Raw genomic sequence first — 25,000 nt, forward strand, 5'->3', positions numbered from 1 at the left:
ATATGACAATTTGTTTGTTAAACAGCAGATAAAATATCATTCTAGTTTTGTATTCATAATAATAATAATAATAATATATTGTAGCACTGATGTAAAAACTGAGAGTTATCAGTGCAAAGAAGACTTTACTGATAACATTGCTGTTCATAGGATCATAGGAGGTTACTTGGCTAATGGCCAGTAGTTTAACCCATGTTCCAACAAGTCAATCCCAGGGGTGTATTTTCTGTTCCCCATCCAGTTATCCAGGTTGCGCTTAAAAAGGGTTAATGAGGTACTCTGCTTGACATGGAGAGGGAGTCTATTCCACAGATGGTGAGTCTCTGGGACACAAATCTGTCCCGCCAACAAGTCCTGTTGATGTCACAGACCAGGTTGAGTTCACGCATGCAGGTTACGCAAGTAGAGCTTGACTTGCGGATATGCAGCAGTCCCATCAAGATGGAGTCTGAGATTGCTTTGTATGACAGACAGAAATCACCTCTGAGGAGTCTGTAAGAGACTGAGTAGAGGGACAGGGCTTTTTGCCTATCTGTGTAGGGTAGATGTTTGAAGCCCTGGATTCTCCTGGTGAGGAATCTCTGTGGTCTGTCCAGCTGCTGCATGTGCTTTGTGAGGTACATGTTGAAAGGGGCATTATGTTCAATAATGTGTCTTATAAGGGAGGAATACAGAGATGTTATGATCTCCTTGTCCCTGGATGAGGTGGGCCATGTAGAAAACTTTCTGTACAACGGAGGCAATATGGTGGTCAAAAGTCAGTTTGCTATAAAATTGGGTGCCCAAGTTCCTCATGACTGATTGCATGCTTAGGACCTTGTTATTAATGTGATAATTTTTGGGGACATCACTCTCCCCAAAGGGGATGATGATACATTTTTTGGCATTCAGTTTGAGGCCATGTTTCTGGCACCACTCATTTGTTTGTGTGAGACCCTCTTCAATGATATTCACATCACTAGGGGAATTGATGACAGTGCCCTGCTTGCAGTCATCTGCAAACTTGATCAGCCATGGCTCACTGGTTTTGGTCTGCACCTCAGAATGGTACATCCGAAGCAACAGAGGCCTCAAGACAGATCAATTGGGTACACTGCTTATTACAGGTCTATTGCTTGAGGTAGCTTCCCCTATTTTGACTAGGTGGGTTCTATCAGTGAGCCAGTTTGCTACCCATCTAGTAACATACGGATTGATGCCTAGTTGAGAGAGTTTATTATACCCGAGTGGGGAATAGTATTGAAGGCTATGGCCAGGTCAAGGTAGGCAGTGTGCACTATCTTCCCTTCATCCATGGTTTTGGTGACTGTCTCAAAGAAGTCGACCAAATTTAACAGGCATTACCTCACCTTGACAGAACTAAACTGTGTGGCATTGAGTGTTTGGAGGTAGCCAGTGTCCTTGTTAATGAGGTCCATGATAATTTGTTCCATGGCCTTGCAGGTCAGTCTTGTTAGGCTGATGGGTCTATAATTTGATGGATCGGTGGACGCTCCACCTTTGTGCAAAGGGATGACACTGGCTGTCCTCCACTCAGCTGGGACAAAGCCGGTACTCAGGCTTTGGTTGAATAGGGTGCATAGTGGTGATACAAGTTCCTGATTGAGTTCATGTAGGATGCAGCCTGGGACGTCATCGGGTCCTATGAAGGCTGTATTTTTTGCCTTTGAGAGGGCAGTGATGACTTGCTCCCTAGAGGTAAGGGGAGGGGGAGCAGGTACTGGGGATGTCCTGTTTTACTGATGGGGTGACAGAGGAGTGAAACTTACACTGAACCTGTCTGCTAGCAGGTTGGCTATATCTACAGTGTTTGTGTATGTGGTGTCCTAGACCACCAGTTCTGAGCAGATCTGAGTGCTTCCTTTGAGATTGCGGACATATGTGAAGATGGCCTTATGATTGCCTTTAGTAGATGTGGCCAGTTTGGACTTGAAGTTTGCTTTGGAGGATTTCACTAGTGCTCGTGTTTTCTTGTTCAGGCTAAGAGAGATTGCTTCCAGTTAGGCACCTGCTCTTTCTTGGTCCTGGACAACCACGTTTTTAAGTTGATTTCCTAGAAAATGGTTTGGAATGTAACAACATGTGAGGGCTACTAGAGGTGTGCCATTCCATATCACATAAGTGTTAATGAGTTAATCTTCCTTTCACACATAAAGAAGTAAACAGGTATAGCCATAATGTCCAAATATAACATTTAACAGAGAGATATACAACATATCTATGCTTGTGACAATCCACTAAAAAATAATTAGCATGTTCATTAAATATAGTTTCTTTCTTTCACATTGATTCATCTCAGTTTGGATTCATCAAGGGCAGGTCATGCTTACTCAACCTGATTTTTTTGCAAAGGTCTCCATAGCAATGGATGAAAGCAAAATGGTATACACCCCATACCTTGACCTGGCCAAAGATAGCCTCACAGGCTAAAGACAGCCACAAAGCATTCTACAGCTATGTCTGTAAACTCAGAGGCAGCACATGGTAGTGTGCCAAACTGGTGGTCAGTGGATCATAGGAGCATAGGATCATAGGAGATTACTAGGTTATTGACCCAGAGGTCATTTTAAGCCTAGTCGTTTCAACCACTGACCAGAGTAACATAGCAAATCTGCTGGTTGACAAATTCAGCTCAAACTTCACCCCCACCTCCTACCTCCCCTATGATATAGCTACTAGTATAACCCCCCCAGCTGTCAGCAGGGAACAGACCTTGGCAGCACTCACTGAGGCCAAAAACACAGCCTCAGTGGGCCGTGACTGTATCTCGGGATGCCTCCTAAATAACCTAAAATATGACCTAGCAGGTCCACTTGAGTCAAATATAGCCTCAAAACAGACCTTGTACCATGAGAATGGTGGACTGTAATGTTGTCCCATTTTACCAGGATGGACTATTAACTGACCCAGGAAACTACAAACCATTAGTCTGACTATTCTAATATGCAAAGTGAATTATCATGGAAATGATCAACTCAGACATAGGCAACCTTCAGACATTGGACCCAAGCCATTTTAGCTTTGTCAAGGGAAGGTCATGCATACTAAACCTGGTGGACTTCTTTGAGAAGGTTACCAAGGCTATGGATGATGGGGAAAATGATGTATACCGCTTACCTGTATCTGGCATAAACCCCTATATTGGATTGCCATCTGGCTCACAGGCAGGTCCCAGGAAGTCAGGATTGCTGAGACCACCTTCACTAAGGGACCTCTCCTATTTGGTATCTACGTTTCAGAAGTAAATGTCAAAGTCAAGGGCCTTTGTCTGACCAGGTTCAAGGATGACTGCAAATTGAGCACTGTCACAGATTCCCCACATGATAGAAACATGTTACAATAGGGTCTAACAGAGGCAAATAATTGGTACCAAAGTTACAGATAAAAACTCAATGCCAAGAAAAGCATAATAGTGCCTTTTGGGAAAATGGTCACCCAGGCTAATTACTCCATCGATAACACACCCTGAGAGTTGACCCAGTAGTCAGTGGTCTGAGAACACGTGTAGACAGTTATAAGTAAGGGTATTGCATCCAGGTCCAAGAAAATTATAGTGCTACTTTATTCACCTTTCTTAGGCCCATCATCAAATATAATGGCCCCTTCGGCATGTGTCTGGTCTGGTACATGCCCCATTTAGAGATATGCAACAGCTGAAACACCTGCAAAGGCTCCTTACCAGGAGAATCCAGGGTATAAACAAATTGTCCAATACAGATTGTCTTAAAGCCCAATCTTATTCCTCAGTGTCCTGCAGGCTACTGACAGGCTATCTATGTCTGGCATACAAGGGATCCTTGGATCCATCACAAATATAATAAAAAATCAAACAGACCACAGCTGAAGAGTATATAGTTGAAACCAACGTTGTTTAATACACAAAGTAAGCGCTTTCATGATCTGTAACTGACCGCTTCTTCATACTTATACATCCAAATGAAATAATCATAGCATTTAAATAGTATCTCATCAAATCAACAGTTAAAATAAATCAGTCAAGTGTATTAATCAAATTAATTAAGCACTTAAAAACACAGTAAATAGATTCTGTCAAAACATTTGAAACCCTAAAAACAGCAATGTTATAAAAAACAGCTAAGCTGAATAGCATTAAATATCTTTCAAAAAGCTTAGTGTTTAAGTGGTTTAGCTTTAAGGACGGGCTTAATTGACACTGCACCATTAATCCCTCATAGTTTATCTGCCTGCAGCAGCAAAATCCATTTTTGTTCTGCTGCTTCCGTGTTGTTCTTAATGTCACAGCCCCTCATACTTTGTTCTATAATTTCTAGCACTAAAAAGTTAAAAACATGAGAGCCTTCTGCTTGAACTTGTCTTGCTAAGGCACGTTTCTTTACCATTATGTATATCTCTTAAATGTTCTAGAATGCGCTCTTTGAAACTTCTGTCGGTTTTAGCAACATAAAATACGTAGCATAATTTGCAGAAGCTAAGGTGCACTAAATGTTGTGTTTTACAATCAGCATAGAAGTCAGTGTCTATGACAAACTTCTGACTTGGACGTGTGAATGTAGTGTTAGTAAATAAAGTTGCATGCCATGCAGGTCCTGCAGGGAAATGTTCCTGTTCTCTGAGGCAGCATATTATTATTTCTGCTAGCCAATGGTTTATAACATAATTGCCTTTTTAGAGATTTTTTTATTTTTAAAAGAAAAACACGGTCTCTTGTCTATAACACCATCCAGTTCTTCAATAGAATTTAAAATATTCATATTCCTCTCAAATATTTCACAAAACATCTTGATATCACTAGAATAGGAAATAGAAAACCTAACTTTATGTCTATTTTCATTTTGTATATTATGTATGTCATTCGTACTCTCTGAGGAAAAACGGTTTGCCTCTGTAACTACGTCCTTCATACATATCAATAATACTTGTTTCTGTATCTACTGCATTGTAGCCTCTATCTATAAATTCACCCTTTAAGGGGGAAACTGCTTCATCCAGCCCATCTTCTGTATTATGCAGTCTACTCATTCTCATAAATTGTCCTTTGACTGCATTCTTGTTAACATGTTTGGGATGCATACTAGTTTTATGTAGAATGCTATTTTTCTACTTGGTTTTCTATATAGGCTGGTAACTAATTGTGTAGATGATATTTTATTTATAGTCACATCAAGAAAGTTGATGGTATCAGATGAAGAATTATATGTAAATCTTGGAAAATCAGTAGTATTGTGTAAATATTCAATAAAAAGTTCCAGTCTACTACTAGTGTCTCCCAACAGAAGGAAAACATCATCCACAAATCGTACATACCGGATGATACTATCTATGAAATCATTCCCATGCAACAGATAATTCATCTCCCATGAGACTAGAGCTAGGTTGGTGTAGCTATTGGCACATGCTGTGCCCATCGCTACGCCAACCTTTTGCAGATAAAAACAGTCATTAAACACAAAATATTGTTTTCAAGAATTATCTCCAGTAAGCTACATATCAAGTTCACTTTGGTATATGTATAGATTTTTTTTAGTATTTAATAAGTCACGTACCCTTTCAATACCCCAGGCATTAGGTATTACTGTAAAAAGGGATGTGATATCCATGGTAACATATATTTACCATTTATTTCTGCCATCTTCTTATGGAGAGAAGTTAGAAACACTGGTGTCTCTTAAAACAGTATTACAAGTTTCTAACACAGGGTGCAATTGCTTCTCTACATCGATGGATATTGCTTCTGTAGCCCATCCTCTACTGGAGACAATGGGTCTCATAGGTGGCTCAGTCATGTTTTTGTGTACCTTGGGTAATCCATAGATCATGGGTATAATCGGATGCACTACTTGGAAGTAATTAAGTAGTTCCTCAGTAATTTGTTGTGGCACAAAATAGATCAAAAATATACACAGACACTCTATCAGTAGTACTTTTCACCTGTGTACTTGAGATGTGTAGGTATGTATCTACATCATCTAAGAGAAACATCATTTGTTGTATATAGAATTGTGTCTCCATAACTACAACACTTCCCCCCCTTGTCCGCAGGTCTAACTTCAATGCTGGACAATGCCTTCAATTGTGTTAGGGCTTCATTTTCAGATTTATCTAAGTTATAAAACATAGCTGGTCTTTTCTCACTAAAAACATCTCTATTATCTTTTTCACATTCTGTTACAAAAGTTTTCACAGTAGGATGAACTTTAGGTACATATAAACTTGTTTTTTTGAAAAGAGTTTCATGCAAAATAGCTGTATCTTTAAACATGGTTTTGAGTGTTAGTGTGCGCCCAAACAGTCTCAGTTCTTTCAACAGATCAGTCATGACTGTTCCCTGCGCTGGAATAAAGGATAAACACTTATTCAGCAGAGAAGTTTGTGCTCTAGTTAATTCAAAATTAGAAAGGTTAATTACCAATTCTTGGCATTTCTGCTGTGCGTTGTCATCCTATTTTGGCGTGCTTGTCCCTCTTGCATCTGATGATATCTGCCTTTCCGCCCTCTGCTTTTGGATCTTTCCCTTATCGGCAGGGTGTTGTTTAGCACAAAGGGTAAAATAGGAGTCTGTATAGTCTTTTTCAGATCTAAAAAAGACGAAGTAAAGGCTTCACTGTTGCTAATTTTATTCGCTTTACTATTATCCTTCGAGAGATGAGCCGAAGCTATACTTTCCTTCTTCTCCTTTCGTATAACGGAAGGTGTAGTAACGTGCTGCGTCATCGCGTCATTAGTATTTGAAGTTTCTCTAGCCAGGCTGGATGTTAGAGACAGTGCTCTCTATAGTTCCTTGGTTGAAAGCATATATGCTATCATTAGATACCCCTGTAACAATGTTGGTTTCAAAGCGCTTACTTTGTGTATTAAACAACATTGGTATCGACTATATACTCTTCAGCTGTGGTCTGTTCGATTTTTTATTATATTTGTGAGGCTCTGGGGTGAAGACCGAGCATTTACCCAGTTACAGAACAGTTTATTCTGTATATCCTTGGATCCATCTCTGATGGACGTTTTGCATACCCACAAAATGAACAGAACCATTGGATCCAAGGGTTTAAATTTTGCTTGCAACAAAAATAGGAAATGTTGGTGAGACAGATGTGCATCTCAGAGGATCGCAATGCTCTGGAACAGACTCCCCTCCATGTGAAGCAGAGTCCATCCCTAACCCTATTTAAGCATAACCTTGACCAATAGATAGGAACTCAGAAATTTACCTTGGGTCTGGCCCCCATGTCTCTAATAGACAGAGGCAGACAGTAACTATGTCCAAACTAACATACACCTCTTTACGTAACCCTTAGAAACTTTCTAATTAACATAAGCCTCCTAATAAATTCCTATGATACATAGGGACACAGTTGAGTTGGGTTGCATCGCTGGGCTTATAAAGGCCATGTGGTCATTAGCCTAGTGTATACCTATGAACCTGTAAGAGTGATGGGGTTAGCTAAGTGGAGAGAAAGCATGAGAAATAGAGAAAGTTTAATGGTAAAAATAATAGAAAAACAGATGAAATAAAGTGAAAGGTACAAAGATGTGAAAATAGAAATTGTAAGAAAGGACTATATTGTTAAGCAGAAAGAGAGAGTACATATTAAGTATACTTAAAATGAATTGAGTATTGTTAATGATTAGAATAAAAGAGATATAAAACAATTACTTCCTGTAACATATACAAAATATAGAAGATGCAATATGTTATACACTTACATAAGGTATAATGGTACACTTACAGCCAGCTGGTGGAAAGGTATTAAGAAGCAGGAGGGGTACTTCAGAGAAGGGTGATAATTGTTTTGCCACTGTCCGGGTGTCTGCAAGATAATAATAAATGATATGTGTTGCTCTTTAGACTAGACTGTGGTGTGTGTGTGTGTGTGTGTGTGTGTGTGTGTGTGTGTGTGTGTGTGTGTGTGTGTGTGTGTGTGTGTGTGTGTGTGTGTGTGTGTGTGTGTGTGTGTGTGTGTGTGTGTGTGTGTGTGTGTGTGTGTGTGTGTGTGTGTGTGTGTGTGTGTGTGTGTGTGTGTGTTTATATGTGTGCACGCACATGTGTTCTACACTGAATTTTCCCACTCTGTGTGAAACCACCCTCCTCCCCACAGTTAGGGTGCAGAGAGTTGCACCAAGATGACAGCTGAGCCATTTAGGGGTCATACTGGTGAAGAGGCAGTTGCTCAGTCCTGGACCTGATCCATTTGAAATCTGTTGAAGTTGCCAGGTCATTCATAGTACAGTAGTAGCAGGAACACAAATATTATTAGTGATGAATGGAGGAGGTCATGGGTTTGCAACAGCAGTGTGATTCTGATTTTTTATATTTGGAGTTAGATGGGGTAGAAACTCTATTTCAAATGCTGCTGCTCCCAAGGAAAGGCTGTTTCTGACATGATTCTTTTGATTGCTCCTGATCAAAGAAAACCTGCAAGTAACCTTAAGTTTGAAATTATTATAATAGGACATTGTACATTTACTACAAATGTAGTGAGGATCTAAAGAAAGCAAACCACCTGGTTGCTGTCCTCACGAAGCTGCACTTGTCTTAGGTATTAACATCCAGCACATATTTGTGGATTGCCATTTCCACAGTTCCGTTTTTATTCATAGTAACTGTTGTTTGATATTACTGAAGAGATGTGCAGTATGATTTTTTTCCCTGGGTCATCTTTGGCCATCCGCATGTGCCAGTACCACTTTTTTCCACCTAAATGCTTTCCAGTGCTAGCTGGGGTCATTAATGGAGCCTATGGGCACCCTGGGGGTCTTGGTTGTCACTATTCCATTGTGGGGTTTTCTTTTATGCCCTACCCATCCGCTTTCTCACAATATAGTGGTGTGGCACGGCTCATTGACAGTCATGTAATGGGGGCATGTGGCTTATCATCCTGCCTCCACTACAGCTCAGCCATGCCCATTATCCTTTCCCCTTTTTGAGCCATGCCTCCTTAATGCAGCATCCACAACCTCCATCAAGGATCTGAATATGGAACGCCCATGTAACCGCCCTCCTACTGGGGTGGGCACACCCATCCCTCCCTCACTACTCCATCAGTTGCCTGAGCCACTAATTAAACCCAGATCATCACTAGAGTAGCAACTTGATTGAATGATGAAGATGATTATGATGATGGTGATGATGATGATGATGATGATGATGATGATGATGATGATGAATAAAAGCATTATCAGAGATAACATTTCCAAACTAATGAGTCGGTTGTTGGAAGTATAGTTTTTACTGCTGTTATTTTGTAGTTAAATCTGAACTGTTGTATTGCTATATTATAATCATAAATCTGTATATGTATGTTAATATTGCTAATCATTTGCTGACCATGCAAATATAGCCATTTTTTGTGGAAAAACAGTACCCTTGTAGAAAATGTCAGTCATTCACAAGTTTGATGCTACAAACTTTACGATGTACTGTGAAGAGCAAATGCCATTTTGAATGGTAAATAGAGTCACAAAAAGTTCTATAATTGGGCAACCAAAGTCAATGGCCAGAAAGGAGCTGTGGTCTATGCAGACTTAGGCAAGATCAAACAAAAGTTCATCTTGAATTGCAAGTCCTACAGTAACAAGTACAAAAAATAAAGTGAGTACCAGAAAGTGCGCTAAGTCACAAAAACTCACTCCAATGCCATGATGGGGGGGGGGGGGGTACCCCTACTGTCTTATTGCTGGTGTGTACCAACTCTGAAATAGCTGTATCTTGGAGTAAGAAGAACATACTGCAGCCCCAAACTTAGTGTCTGTCTCCCATTTTCACACTCTTGGTCTCACCATTTCAAAGAGGACAATTATGCTCCTCAGCGTTTCAAAAGGAACCCATTCGACAGATGTGTAGCAGATGTTACTGTAGTAGTGAAGGTAAAACACTCACAAGCAGGGCAGAGAGGATATTAGTAGAATGTGGTCACATGGATGAAAAGCTCCTAGCAGTGGGTACTGTAGGGGTTATTCCTGGTGTGATTCATTGTCAGTACTCATATGTGTCAATACAGAAGACCTAGAAGGAAAATATGCTTTCTGTCAATTACATTTATATGTGCTGCACAGATAATGAAAGAACTAAACCAGTGAAAAGGGACTTGGCAAGACTGAAGGAATATTCTAAATACAGCAGCTTTAATTCAGTGCAGGTTAAGATATCTGGAAAGCAAGGAAAATGCACAAATCAGGTAGTAACAACTTAAGTGAAAATGGAGATGGGGTTGAAATATCAAATTGCTAAAAGTGGGTAAGCAAACAGTGGGAAAAACAAGAATCAATCCAGATTTGTGAGATACTGGAGGATGAGAACAGTTAAAAACAGGAAGTCCTCCTTTGCAGGTAATTGGTACGAACGCATCTAAACTATTATGTTTATACCTCACCTGCAAAGACATTGATCAGTCAGAGGCATTTCAGAGGAGGAAAACGCTAGTGATTCATGATGACTGGCCAAGTGAAATTTCACCAAGTACAATTCTTGCAAAATTAAATTCATAAAAAATACTTTCAGCAAACTTCAAAGAATTTTTGTTTCATGGCCAACTTCCCATGGACTCCCCTTGTTGGGGGACACCCCTATAACTTCCAAACTTATGTATATATATATATATATATATATATATATATATATATATATATAAACGCCATAATCGCCCAACAGTGCATACATGCAAACTCCATTAAATGTTGAACTGGCTTTCAGTGAAATTACTTTGTGATATTACATTCACAGAACCTGTCTTCCTTCATCTGACTGGCTCCCAGTTCATGTTCTTTACCAGAAGCTATATAAAGACAAGAGACTGCAAAAATGTAAGACATAAATCTTGATAGGGGGATGGCAGAATATTGTCATGAAAGGAATGTCAAAGTTTTTTTCAAGAGGCTCCACAGAATACGAATTGGTAGCAACTTTCAAAAAAATAGATGTATGTCATCTAGATAGCATGATTTGAAGATATAAGGCAGACTGCTAATTGAAGACCCCCTCCCAATGTGGCAACGTGATGGAACAGTATCATAGATGCCTGGAATGGAATGGTTACCTATTGTATTCTCGAAAGCCGACAATGTCGAATCTGACATTGTCGACACGAGAATAGTGAAAATGCAGAATGTCGAACGGGTAAATGGAAATCTCCCTAAGAGGAGATTTCCGTTTACTTCAATGTAGTGCAGTCTCGGAGTTGGTATATTTAAGTAGCGGGGGGTGTGGAGGTTGCAGGGGGCTTGCCCCCTGCCTACACCCTTTAGATTTTCTTTTATTTGTTTACTTTTTCTGAACATTCGAAATTTTAATGGTTCGATCATTAAAGGTCGATGTTCTAATATAGACCCACCTGGAATGTCCTTCCAGAACAGATAGAAGGGTTAAAACTGGTAGCAAAATTCAAGAGTATCTGAGAGTAATACAAAGAATTCTTATTTGGGATGGGAAAATAACATTTTAGTCAAGGCGATCTGGAGTTTTTTAATTTGTAGAGGTTAAAAGCTGGACAAGCATCCCTTACTTGTCAGTTTCTTTGAAAGTGTCAGAAAGCGTACCATGTGACCATTTAACTCTGCAGTTATTTTCATTTTCCATTTTTTACAAGATGTTAGTTCTGGGAGATTTCGGACTTTAGTACACTAGTGTTTTCCATAAACAGTGTTGCCATCTTAGAAAAAGAACCCCATTTCATAAATAAACACACTTGCTTTGCTGCTGCATTTATTATGACTTTTTCTTAATTTTGTTTTTGCCATATAGTCCCAGTGTCCATTATCTATAATGATACTGTAGCACAAAATAGAAGTTTTGTATCCCTTAAGCTGTGGATAAAGAAAAAGAGAGTCCAACACAGTTGACACCAAAGGGATCTAAATTGTTGTCATACACTGGTGCTATTTTTGGATCAGAATGTCAATATTGTATCACGGAGAGCTGTTGTGCATACCTTTCATCTGTGTTGTCATTTACTGGAAATGGCTTGATGCATGTATTTAGCTCATGCAGAGATTGCAGCCAACATCTAAAAGAATGCTTTAGTACCTTAGCATGGGGCACAACATATTCCAGACATGTTTGGGGCACAACATATTCCAGACATGTTTGGCCTTTCTTAGTATTCTTTATCAGGTTGCTAATAGTAAAATTGTTCAAATTCTCTTCCAGGCATATGCACTTCAAGGCCACTACGCTCTCCCACATCCTGACGTAAGTTTGGATTCCTTAAAACTGTTTCTCATTACTCAGTCTAGAAGCAATTCCATAGTAGTTTGTTGAAAAGGACCTCTCATGTGTTTTATTTGCTCAGTACTACACTGACACCCTAATTTACTTTGCAGCGCATGGATGCGTTAAAATGGAATTTGGTAAATTGCTGGTAATCCTTACTCAAACTTTAATAAATAGTTTTATTTTTTATACTCTTGATAGTATCTTACAACCATAAGATAGACTGCTGTATATTAAACATTTGTGAAAGTCTGTGCAAAGTTAATTCAAACAGGTTGTTTATCTCTTTTTTTATGAACATTTGCACACATTTTGAACATTTTTACCATTAGAGGTCCTCTGTCCCAAATAGTAATTCTCAAGCTGAAAACAGAATGACTTTACTGAGCATTTGACATACTTCATTTTAGTACCTCTTTGCCATGATTTTAAATGTAGATGAGTTGAAAGCAGGAGTCAGTCTCAGTTTTTCCATACCTCTCAACTGTCCAGATTTTCCCAGGAATATTCAGAATTTTGCCTCATACTTTTGATCTGTTCCTCATAAAATTTGTGGTTTTCTGGCAAATCAGTGAGGACTGAATTCATTAAATAATAACAGACATCTAAGTTTCAGTCTTCATATCCTTCAGAAAAATGCACAGTAACACATCCCTTTATTCTAGTAACTTTCTAAGTTTTTAAGATTAATATTTGAAATTTGTCTCTATTTTGGGGCCTTTACCCCCCCCCCCCATTATTTTTTGGCTTTGTCCAGATTTATTGCGCTGAGAGGTTGAGAGGTATGTTTTTAGCATGTTACCCAGAATACTGTTACTATATTTTTGAAAAAAATCCATTAAAAATGTTTTGCCAGTGGGTGTATATAAAGGATGATTTTGCAAGGTATGATTTCACTAAATCTCAAATAATTATTTTAAATTTTTTGTGATTGTTGTCTTTTGAAGAATCAACTGTATTTCATAGTTTGTAGCAGTCACAGATGGAAAAGTGTAGTTACATTGTTATCATTAGTGTTAGTTTGATGAGAATATCTCAGTACATTTTACAACATATCATCTAATGTCAACAAAATAGACAGTCATATGAAAAGTTTAAGCATGAAGCACAACAAAAGTTATAAGATATCAACACAATTAACAGTAACAAGAGAAAATGAAGGAAATTTCACTTTATATGGGCAAACATAACATAAGGAACTTCTTTTTGGCCCAGATGTTTTTGATTTTAGTCTACATCAATCTAAGTTTGGCACATATGTACATTTGTAAGGGAAATCAAGCCATTTGTGTTAGATAAAAAGTACTCTCAAATCTGCCACTCAGCATCTTGTAGGAGCATTTCTTATTGAACATCCTACCAACACCAAAATAAGATGTACTATCAAGCAGGTTATGTCAGGAGAGATGTAGAGTCATGTGCCACAGCAGCCAGTGTCAGGAGAGATGTAGAGCCATGTGCCACAGCAGCCAATGTCAGGAGAGATATAGAGCCATGTGCTACAGCAGCCAGTGTCAGGAGAGAGGTAGAGCAATGTGCCACAGCAGCCAGTGTCAGGAGAGATGTAGAGCCATGCGCCACAGCAGCCAGTGTCAGGAGAGATGTAGAGTCATGTGCCACAGCAGCCAGTGTCAGGAGAGATGTAGAGCCATGTGCCACAGCAGCCAATGTCAGGAGAGGTATAGAGCCGTGTGCTACAGCAGCCAGTGTCAGGAGAGAGGTAGAGCCATGTGCCACAGCAGCCAGTGTCAGGAGAGATGTAGAGCCATGTGCCACAGCAGCCAGTGTCGGGAGAGATGTAGAGTCATGTGCCACAGCAGCCAGGGTCAGGAGAGATGTAGAGCCATGTGCCACAGCAGCCAGTGTCAGGAGAGATGTAGAGTCGTGTGCTACAGCAGACAATGTCAGGAGAGATGTAGAGCCATGTGCCACAGCAGCCAATATCAGGAGAGATGTAGAGCCATGTGCCACAGCAGCCAATGTCAGAAGAGATGTAGAGCCATGTGCCACAGCTGCCAATGTCAGAAGAGATGTAGAGCCATGTGCCACAGCAGCCAATGTCAGGAGATATGTAGAGCCATGTGCCACAGCAGCCAATGTCAGAAGAGATGTAGAGCCATGTGCCACAGCAGCCAATGTCAGGAGGGATGTAAAGCCATGTGCCACAGCTGCCAATGTCAGAAGAGATGTAGAGCCATGTGCCACAGCAACCAATGTTTTAAAGCTAAAGGTACAAACTTGGTAAAAAAGTTCAATAAACTAATTCTCCAAACTTGAAATAATTCTAGAAAGAATGAGAAATGCCAGTATCATTCCTTCTTCAAGTAGGGGAAAGTTCCTTGTGTGGTAATTATTGAAGTATTGCCTTAACATAGTACCACAAAGAGTATTCTCTTCCATATTCTTCTGAAGTGAATTAGTCCTGCAAAAGCCTTTGACAAGATTCAAACCACTTTGAAGGGAGATGAACATGCTATGCACTGCTAGACTGGTTCATGAAAACTGTGTTAACAAAAGCTGCACCTGTGGTGTTGATGGATGGAGTAATGACTAAGTCCCAGGTGACCATGAATTGATTAGGTGCCCCAGTAGTGGATGAGATGGCTGTGGAGATTTAAGAGTAATCAGCTAAGGTTGGCTCATTCTTTCTGAGGGAGGTGTGGAATTGGTTCAACTCGTACTGCATGAGCAACATCTCAGGGACACTCTGTTGCTGCACCCCAGTGTACAGGGACACAGGGGACATGTGCCTTGCAATCTGTTGTGCGTCCTGTACAGCCAGTCACTGTATGTGCAGCATTATGGCTGTGCAGAAGCATTTACTTGCGGCTGATTGCAGTAGCCAGGAGCTTCACTGTTCCTGCCAGCTCAAAGGGAGAGGGCTGTATGAACATCAGAAAAGTCTGCTGCTCACCCACAAGATAATTGTTTCTGTCTGTAACCCTTACCCCTCCCTACAGGTATTGTCCAGCACCAAGATTAAGGAATACCAAACAGGCCAACAGGGAACATGACTGGGGAAGAATTGAGCCAAAAATGTAGCATATAAACTGTGCCAGAACAGCGTTTGGACCTCTGTATTGCTTCAGGTACTGTGAAAAGTACTGGAAAGAAGGAAATGTGCTGTGCAGCTCCTCACAAACCCAAGTATCTCCATGACAACGGCCACCGTCACAAACCCCAAGTATCTCCATGACAACTGCCACCGGTCACTATGTTTCAGTAACTGGCTCATATTTAAAAGTGTGAACAAAGCAGAGTGCAGAATCAGCAGATGTCATTCTCCACCTTCCGAGCATTTATTCCTGTCCTAGCCAAATACTGCCTTCCTACTAAAATTCACATAGAACGCAAAAAGTGGCAGAATGACTGTTTAATTATAGATGATTGTATTCAGGGACCAGTTTCTGAGTTTTACGACACTGGAACCAAGTATCCTGATGAATATTCCATCCCTGTACACACAAGTAGCGACTTCCAAGATGTACTAGGTAGCATGGAAAGAGCCTAAAAAGGCCAAAAAACTGTCAGTCATCTTCCGGATGTTCCTGGTCTCCTACTGCCATGATCAGGGTCATGTAAATAATAGGCAAAAACCACAGAAGACCAAAGCAGTATAAATCAATGACCAACCAGTATCCAAAAAAATATTTATTTTCTCTTTCTCTGACGTCTCGGCTAAGTAGCCTTCAAGAAGTATGAACGTGTGAAAAATACACCTGCCTTAAATATACTAAAATCATGACATAATTGCATAATTAACAATTACATAATTAAACAATTATTCACAATTAAATGAAAACTCTCCAGTTACACTCTAAATTTAACCCATAGGGAACCAATGTTTTGTATTGCAAAATATGTACAGATTCCTTATACAATAATCTGTTTTTTATTTGAATTTCATCATAAAAATCATTTTTGATATGCTGCAGTATAGTGGCTTGTAAACCTTCAACTCTACACTGATGACAATGTTTAAAATATTCAGCTATAGGACTTTCCACTTTCCCATTGATTATATCATGTATATGTTCCAAAAGTCTGACCTTAAATGGTCTTTGGCTTTCCCCTATGTAAAACTTATGGCAGGAACAGCTAAGGGCATATACAATGCCCTGAGGTTCACAATTAAACACCTCTGTAGCTTCAAATCATATCCCATTAATTACAGGGAAATCATTAACTATATATTTACAGCACTTACACTTTCCACATCTTTTTTTACGTTTAATGCATATTGCACTTATAATATTATTCACGGGGGCACAAATCTGCCATGATCCAAAACATCCTTGTTACTTTTACCTCTTTTATGTTGTAAATAACACCCTATAATTGATCATGGAGGAAGATACTCTGGAGAGACTCTCAGTGTTGTTTTCTCCCTGTAAGCACGAACACTAACAGTGAGATTTAGCTCCACACTCCAGTACAATAATGCCTTCTTTGTGATACTACTTGAGTGCATTTTCACTGATGGTAACTTGTGAAAACACACCATGCTGCTGATATAATGCATTGCTGTCACACTACCCTTTCTGTAGACATAAAACATTGGTGCCTTGATAACTATATCTAAAGATCTTGATGATGCTCCCAACAACAGTGTCTCTAGGAAATCTTTAACACCTCTGCCCCTTATTCACCCAGAGGCCAGAGGTCATAAGTTCATAGGTGTGTACTAGGCTAATGGCCCTGGAGCCTTTACAAGCCTAGCTCATATGATTACCCTGGCATTGTGTCAACCGACCTTAGTTCCCAGTGCCTCTTTCGAGTAGAGCCACTGGAGTGATCCCCAGGGTGAATTTTCTATTTCCCATCCACTCATCCAGATTTCTCTTGAACAGGGTCAGTGAGGTGCTCTATTTGACATGTATGGGAAATCTATTCCATAACATGGGCAGTCTCTGGGTTATGAACCTGTCCCTCCAGCATGTTCTTTTGATTGTGGTAATGAGGTTGAGGTCTCTGGAGAATGTAGTGCAGAGGGATTGGGATTTCTTTAGATGTAGCATTTCTAACAGAGCTGGGTCAGACATGGCTTTGTAAGTCAAGCAGAGATCGCCTCTAAGTAAGCGATATGAAACAGAGAATAGTTGGAGTTTTTGAGTCTGTCCATATAGGACAAGTGTTTAAGGTGTAGGATCCTCTTTGTGAGGTACTTTTGCGGCCTCTTCAGTTGTTGCAGGTGTCTAGTGAGGTACATGCCAAATGGAGCATTGTACTCCATGATTGGCCTAATGAGATAAGAGTAGAGGTTAACAATGACCTCTTTCTTCCTGGATGCAAAGTCCTTAGTAATGAGATGTGCCACATAGAAGGACTTTCTGACCACAGTGGCAATGTGGTGGTCAAAAGAGAGGTTGCTGTCAACCTGTGTTCCCATATCTCTTATAACACCTTCTGTGTTCAGTGGACTACCATCAATGTGGTAATTCAAGGAAACCGGGTTTTTCCTAAGGGGGATGATGACACATTTTTTGGCATTGAGCTTAAGGCCATGGTTCTGACACCAGTCATTGGTCTCATTGAGGCCTTTCTGTAGGATGTCAGCATCACTTGGGGAGTTAATAATAGCTCCCAACTTGCAATAGTCTGCGAACTTTGTCAACCAAAGTCCGTTCGTGTTGGCCTGGACTTCAGAGAAGTAGATACCAAACAACAGAGGACCTAGGACCGAACCCTGTGGGATCCCACTCGTGACTGGTTGGCAGTATGACTTGGAGGCAGCTACTTTCACACTGTGGGTTCTATCTGTGAGCCAGTTTGCAACCCACCTAGTGATAAAGGAGTTGATGCCTAGCTTAGTGAGTTTTTCTATGATTCCTGAGTGGGGAATGTTATCAAAGGCCTTGGCCAGATGAGGGTAGGCTGTATGAACCACCTTGTCTTCATCCACAGCTCTGGTGACTGACTCAAAGAAGTCGACCAAGGAGAGCAGGCATGATCTACCCTTCACAAAACCAACCTGTGTAAGATCCAGAGTTTGGCGAGTCCCTATATCCTTGTTTATTAGGTCTGTGATGATGCGTTCCATACCTTTGCATATCAGACTCATCAGGCTAATTGGGCGATAATTCCCAGGGTCTGTAGTTGCTCCTCCTTTGTTCCTTTGTGGAGAGGGATGACTGTAGCAGTGCACCATTCAGTAGGGACAAAGCCTGAGGTGAGGCTATGATTGAACAGGGCACACAGGTGAGGTGCCAGTTCACTCTGTAGTTCATTTAGAACACAGCCAGGGATATTGTCAGGTCCCATAGAAGCTGTATTCTTGGGCTTGGACAGTGCTGTTTTAACCTGTGCAGCAGTAATTCTGGGTGCCTGGAAATCTACTGTTACTGTGATTGGTCCTTTGGTGGGGGGAGAGAGGTAAAGTTAGCACTGAATCTGTCGACAAGTATGTTGGCAATATCTGTTGGCTCAGTGTAGGAGGTACCATTGTGCCGTAGCTCAGAGCAAATCTGGGTATTGCCGTTCAGGTTCTTTACATAACTATAAAAGGCCTTGTGGTTGTCTTTACTATCTGCTACAATTCTGTTTTCATAGCTTGCTTTAGAGGATTTGATGAGGGATCTCAACCTTTTGTTGAGGCAGATAAGGGTGTTTTTCCAGTCTTGGGACTTTGCTTTATTCCGCATCAGTTTCCTCCTTCTGTTGTAGAGTTTGTTTATGGCAGGGGACCACCAGATTGGCTTCCTTTTTTTCGAGGAGAGCATCTTGGTTCTATTGGGTATGGAGAGATCCATGGATTTGTGTACGTGTTCGTACAGTCCATTGGTGTATGATTCGGTGGTCATTCTGCTTCATTATTCACAGGTCTAGCATGTGACTCTCAGAAGAGATTCTCTAGACCCAGCCATAACCAGAGATGCTGTTAGGGTTAATGGAATTGCTATAAAATCATGCATGAGGTGTCCCTCATTAAAAAAGGTATGGAGGTCATGAATTTCAAGGCACCAGTTTACTTTAGTAGCACCAGAACCTCCATTAAGTGATAGTCTGCAAAAGACATAATCTTTGCCTTTGAACCTAAAGATAGAAAGGCCTTAGAAAGTTAAGGGCAGACCCCCCCCCCCCCCCATATAGAAGCATCTATAGCTGTTGTGGATGGATCAGCAAATTCAGAACTACAGTACTGAATCACCTTAGAACCTGTCAGTTAACAGTAGTGGAAGACACCCTCAAACTGACAGCTTAGCCACATTGTCAAAATTCTTCACTAATTGCTGAATGTTATCTGGTTGTCCAAGCATAGCACAGTAAAGTTAGCTCAGCAGGTAGCATGCATGTGTCTGATGCTTGGAAGAGCAGAAAGACACGGGTTCTCGTCCCATATGAGGTGTTCTGATTTGTTTACTGATAGTGTTGTGTAGCATAGTAGGGTACTTCACTCCTGAGGCACTTTTCATTGGAAAAAAACCTTAAACCATTGATTGAGCTCCCAGAGCTGGTGTGTATTAGAGTATCTTGGATATAAAAAATATGTCATCTATCATAAAGAAAAAATGATTGTGTAGTATATACTAAAAATATATTTTAAAAGACTTAAAACCAAAAGGAAAGTCATTAAATTTGTATCACCAAGAAAGGAAGTAACCCACCCTCAGAAATGAAATTGCATCATCCTGTGGTAAGTCATTACGTGTGACACACACACACACACACACACACACACACACACACACACACACACACACACACTAATTTTTACAACTTAGAAACCATTGTGTGAATGTTGGTAGTCCTGTTGTCCAATGCACAAGCAGAGTAATAAACCCATATTTTCCACAATACATGAACTTTATTCCATTTGACATTCATGTCCTCTGGGACATATAGATTTAAAGTACGATGTCTTCAGCAACTTGGCCTAATTCCATGGATGCCCAGAGTCTGTTTTAGTAAGACAGAAAACCCTTAATCCTGTAATAAAGTAGAACAAAAACTGTTCTTATTTTGAAGGAACATCCCTGTTTTCAGGCCTGATTTACCCTGCACAGGATGCACCTAGTTTTGGATGAATGCCCCCATTTTCAGACATAATTTTTGAAGGTATCTAGTTTACAGAAAACCACACTACATGACCAACATACTGGTTTCACCAGTAATTTAAGGAAAGAGGACACCTCACATTTTTGTTTTTCAGAAGCAAAAATAAATGGCCTTCTATGGTAGAATTTTGCAGTGCAGTTAATTAAAGTCTACAGATTTCACACACTGTCTTTCATAATGATTTTTGTCCGTTTTTCTGAGTAGTAGCCCAGAAGAAGAGGGAAGAGTTATGTTCTATTTAGTTTTCAGACTTTATGCTAATTAGATGTCTAGATTTTTCAGTGGATGTACTTACTTTTCAAGAGTCTTTCTACATCTGTTTGATTTCTGTAGTTTGAGAGGTATGCTAACAAGCTCTGATTTGTTGTCATCCAAACCATTACAATCACAGTCAATGAACCAGCACTTAACTGTGATAATTTTCTGTGAATGGAAAGGTCAGCATAGCTTGTATCCCATCTTCGTAGCTTACTGAACATTTCTTGTATTTCACAAGTCTGAAGGCCAATGTGTCACCTCATGACAAATTAACACAGGTGCTTGCACCTCTAGAACCTGCATAGTAGTCTCCTGAACTAGTCAAATAGAAAAAGCTGCTAAATAAAATGTTTTTCTTGCAAAAAAGGAAACCACATAGTAAATTGTCAATCTACTATTGAATCTGTGAAGTGAATGCTGTCAACCGGCATGTGGTCAAAAGGCAGTTTTCAAATGGGCAGAATGGCAACTCAAAAAACTTCAACCACACTACAGCGAATGGGTAGTGTAGTTCAACCACATTACAGCGAATGGGTAGTGTAGTTCAACCACACTACAGCGAATGGGTAGTGTAGTTCAACCACACTACAGCGAATGGGTAGTGTAGTTCAACCACACTACAGCGAATGGGTAGTGTAGTTCAACCACACTACAGCGAATGGGTAGTGTAGTTCAACCACACTACAGCGAATGGGTAGTGTATTTCAACCACACTACAGCGAATGGGTAGTGTAGTTCAACCACACTACAGCGAATGGGTAGTGTAGTTCAACCACACTACAGCGAATGGGTAGTGTAGTTCAACCACACTACAGCGAATGGGTAGTGTAGTTCAACCACACTACAGCGAATGGGTAGTGTAGTTCAACCACACTACAGTGAATGGGTAGTGTAGTTCAACCACACTACAGCGAATGGGTAGTGTAGTTCAACCACACTACAGCGAATGGGTAGTGTAGTTCAACCACACTACAGCGAATGGGTAGTGTAGTTCAACCACACTACAGCGAATGGGTAGTGTAGTTCAACCACACTACAGCGAATGGGTAGTGTAGTTCAACCACACTACAGCGATTGGGTAGTGTAGTTCAACCACACTACAGCGATTGGGTAGTGTAGTTCAACCACACTACAGCGAATGGGTAGTGTAGTTCAACCACACTACAACGAATGGGTAGTGTAGTTCAACCACACTACAGCGAATGGGTAGTGTAGTTCAACCACACTACAGCGATTGGGTAGTGTAGTTTGATTGTCTGCGTTCAGCACTGTAAATGGAGATCATGGTTCAGTGAGAAACAGGGAATTAACCCATTTCCTCACTGTAGTGCGATCTCGGAGTTGGTATATATAATTTGCAGAGGGTGTGGGGGATGCAGGGGAAAAGACATGTACCGTTGACTGTGGAATGTCATGTTACAGTAATCTGCATAGCATGGGTGACTGACGTCACCTCCTACTATGTTGAATACATCGAACTACTGGTGTCGATGTATTCATTTTCGACCTGGCCGCATTTTCGCCGTTCTGGATTCAAGATTTCGAATCGACCATGTGACTAGTCAACATACGCAGTTTCAAGGTTTCAATAATAAACCGAACTGTGTTATGGCATCCTCCTCTACTATCATAGAAAGAACCTCCCTCAATGTATGTGTGTTTATATATATATGTATATGTACACCCCCAAACCTAGCAGGACTGAGTTTTTTTATAATGTACTTTATTAGAGTAAGAAAGCAGTTTTTCCCCTCTGTGTAGCACAAAAGTAACCCATACCCCTTGTATCTAAACATAGCTTCCCTGAAATTTCACTGACACAGAGAAAAGGAAATAAATGTGGTTTTCCTTTTTCTACAAGTTGTTGTGACCCTAGAGGTGTTTAGATATATATATATATATATATATATAGAGAGAGCGAGAGCGAGAGCGAGCGAGCGAGCGCATGGGCAGAACCCTTACATTAAGAAGTACAAGAAGGGAATAGATCCCAAGCAAAAATGTTTTTTTTTCTCTCTGCTTTTTGCCCTCATTGTCTGTCAGTCAACAGCCCCCTCCTGGCCACTCATCTCATTTATTCCTTACTACTTAAGCAAGGGTCAGTAACAGTGACCACTGGACTGCCATCATTTAGACAGTGATGAGGTGTGGTTTAAGATTTTCTAGTTTTTCGCCCAGGTCCTGTGTGCATATCTGATAAGATGTCAGGGAGAGTTGCACAGTGGACTGTTACTTTAGGATGCCCCCACACTGTGATAGTAGTATTCCCACCAAGCAGCACCGTACTTCACCATAGAACACAAGCAATTGTTGCCCCAGTCTCCACCAAGGAAACTATGCCACCCAGTGCTACCTTGAGGTGACCACAATTCTCCTATTCCCAGCAGAGGTGAGTGAGCCATGCTGCATCACTACAACTGGCTTAACCCCAAGCAGAGTGAGCAAGCCATGCCTCTTCACTACAACTGCTCCCCTCACTAGAGGTTAGCGGGCCAGGCCTCTTCACTTTTCCCTACCTAACTCCACTAGTTGTGGGACAGCTAATCCAAATCTGGTTACCTCAGTCACAGTCAGGGCTCTTTTCATCTACAACATAAAGCTAGGTGAAAAAGTGCTTTTTATCTAAACTCCAGCTTTGGTTTAGTACTGCAATGGTCAAATAAGATGCAGGACATTTTGGATGGTAGGAGAGGCATTGGCAAGTTTGGTGTTTCGTGTCAGTCATACTGTGCAGACCCAAATGAATAAGTGCATGCATATATGTACTTAATGTTTGTAACTGGCCTGCTGAAATCCTCTGTGGAGAGTTATAAAAAATAGTTAAGTTGGTAATATGGGAGGTACAAGTCTATTGTATTTTTTATTTTACATTAATTAGAAGTATAGCTAGCTACTGAGGTGTCCATTCTAGTGCTTCCCAAAACGTCCGCTCTGCCTTAGAAACTACTACAATAAAGCACTTCACTTCTGAAGTCCTGAATCTTATGGAAAATGCCTTGTGTCTCTTTTTAAAAGGTAGCAACTCTTTGCTACAGCTGTAGAAAGCAGCTTCTAAAGCCCACAGAGCAGTAAAGCACTTCACTTCTAAAGTCCTGATCTGGGGGAAAAAATCTTTGCCCCTTTTAAAATGTAGCACCTGTTTGCTGCATAGCAAACAGTTGCCACAGTCTGGAGTGTTAAAGTGCTTCAGTTCTGAAGTTCTTTTAAAGGACTTTCTAATAAAAAAATAGACTGTTTACTTTTTAAACTGTAGCACACAGCTGCTTCAGTTTCTGCCACACACAGAGCGCTAAAGCACTTCAGTTCAGACTGCAAACGAACTGTCAGTATTTAAATGTTGGTAATGCATGGGAAACCAGTCTCCATCTGCCTACATGCCCCCTAACAGTTTGCCCTCAGGGCAGCTGCCCCCTTTCCCCAACAAAGCTTTGCTACTGTTTCCAATAATGCATAACTTTTAAGAGTTTCTATTTACAAAGTGCCTTTCATTAAGTATAAGCAAACATATTTTGGGTGACATACATATGACATTTCTCCTTCTGGCTGAAATTGTTTTCACATTTGTTTTTTTTTTTTTAATAGTTTCATTTTAAATTTAGATAAGAGGAATATCGAGCGGATAATCTCCACATTCTAATTGTATGTAAATCTGTCACAGTAAAATGTTATGAAAACATAGATTACATACTTAATAACCACTGCTAATGCACCGAATAAAAGCAACCAGTTAAAAAAATCCATCGGCTGTAGTTCAATCAATCACTTAGAAACAAAGTAACATCCTTGTACCCTAACTTCTTTCTCATGACCTTTATTAAATACTTTTTCAAACAAAAATGGAAGAAAATTGACAAGTAAAGGTGAATACATGGAGAATATGTTGAGTCCAAGTAGTGGTATAAACTATAATGATTTCTTCAAGGTTTTGTGAGCCATAAAAGGCATAAAGCAGTTCAGAGATGTAAGTCACCAGAGTAGCAGATGATGTCCTAAAGGTGAAAGAAGGTGACCTTCTTTATAAAGGTCATATCCAGGGGCAATGAATTCTTACTCTAAAGCCTGTAATCAAAGCATACATTTACAAAAGAGCAGTGATTTAAGATTTAATTAACTTCTGCATAGTTACATTGTTGATGTTGTATAGCTTTGAAATGGTAGGGGTAGTGGATTTCCACGTATACCTATGTTTTATATAATAATATTAGCTAGACTGCTAGAGGGAAGCATGCTGCATAGTAAGGCCAAGTTCCTGTTTTTCCATTTGTTATTAGCTATCCAGAGTACTGAAAATGAAGGTGCAACATGGAAATAATCAGGTCACCAGAACATCTCAGCAATCAGGCACCAACAATGTAATTCCTCATAGTAGTTAAGACAAGACTTAATTAAAAAATGGGGGATGGGATATAAAATTCAGTGCCTTAGTAGATATAATAAATGGAGTGTAATGAGCAAAACTATTGCCTGCTATTTTGTTAAAAGAGGTCTGAAAAGTTAATT

The 25,000-nt window shown here is 40.2% G+C and overlaps 1 protein-coding gene across 3 annotated transcripts in view; it reads left to right on the forward strand.

The window, feature by feature from the left end:
- The window catches only part of PCBP4 (poly(rC) binding protein 4), a 1,043,920-nt gene that overhangs the window by 875,449 nt on the left and 143,471 nt on the right, over positions 1-25,000 (forward strand). For all 3 annotated transcript variants that reach the window (XM_044077471.1, XM_044077469.1, XM_044077470.1), the window contains one exon: positions 12,125-12,166. In XM_044077471.1, the coding sequence (XP_043933406.1) occupies positions 12,125-12,166 (42 nt within the window). The remainder of the gene's footprint in view (positions 1-12,124; positions 12,167-25,000) is intronic.

The sequence above is a fragment of the Protopterus annectens genome, chromosome 7.part0 (genome assembly GCF_019279795.1).
Source record: "Protopterus annectens isolate FY-2018-M chromosome 7.part0, PAN1.0, whole genome shotgun sequence".
NCBI classification, from domain to species: Eukaryota; Metazoa; Chordata; order Ceratodontiformes; family Protopteridae; genus Protopterus; species Protopterus annectens.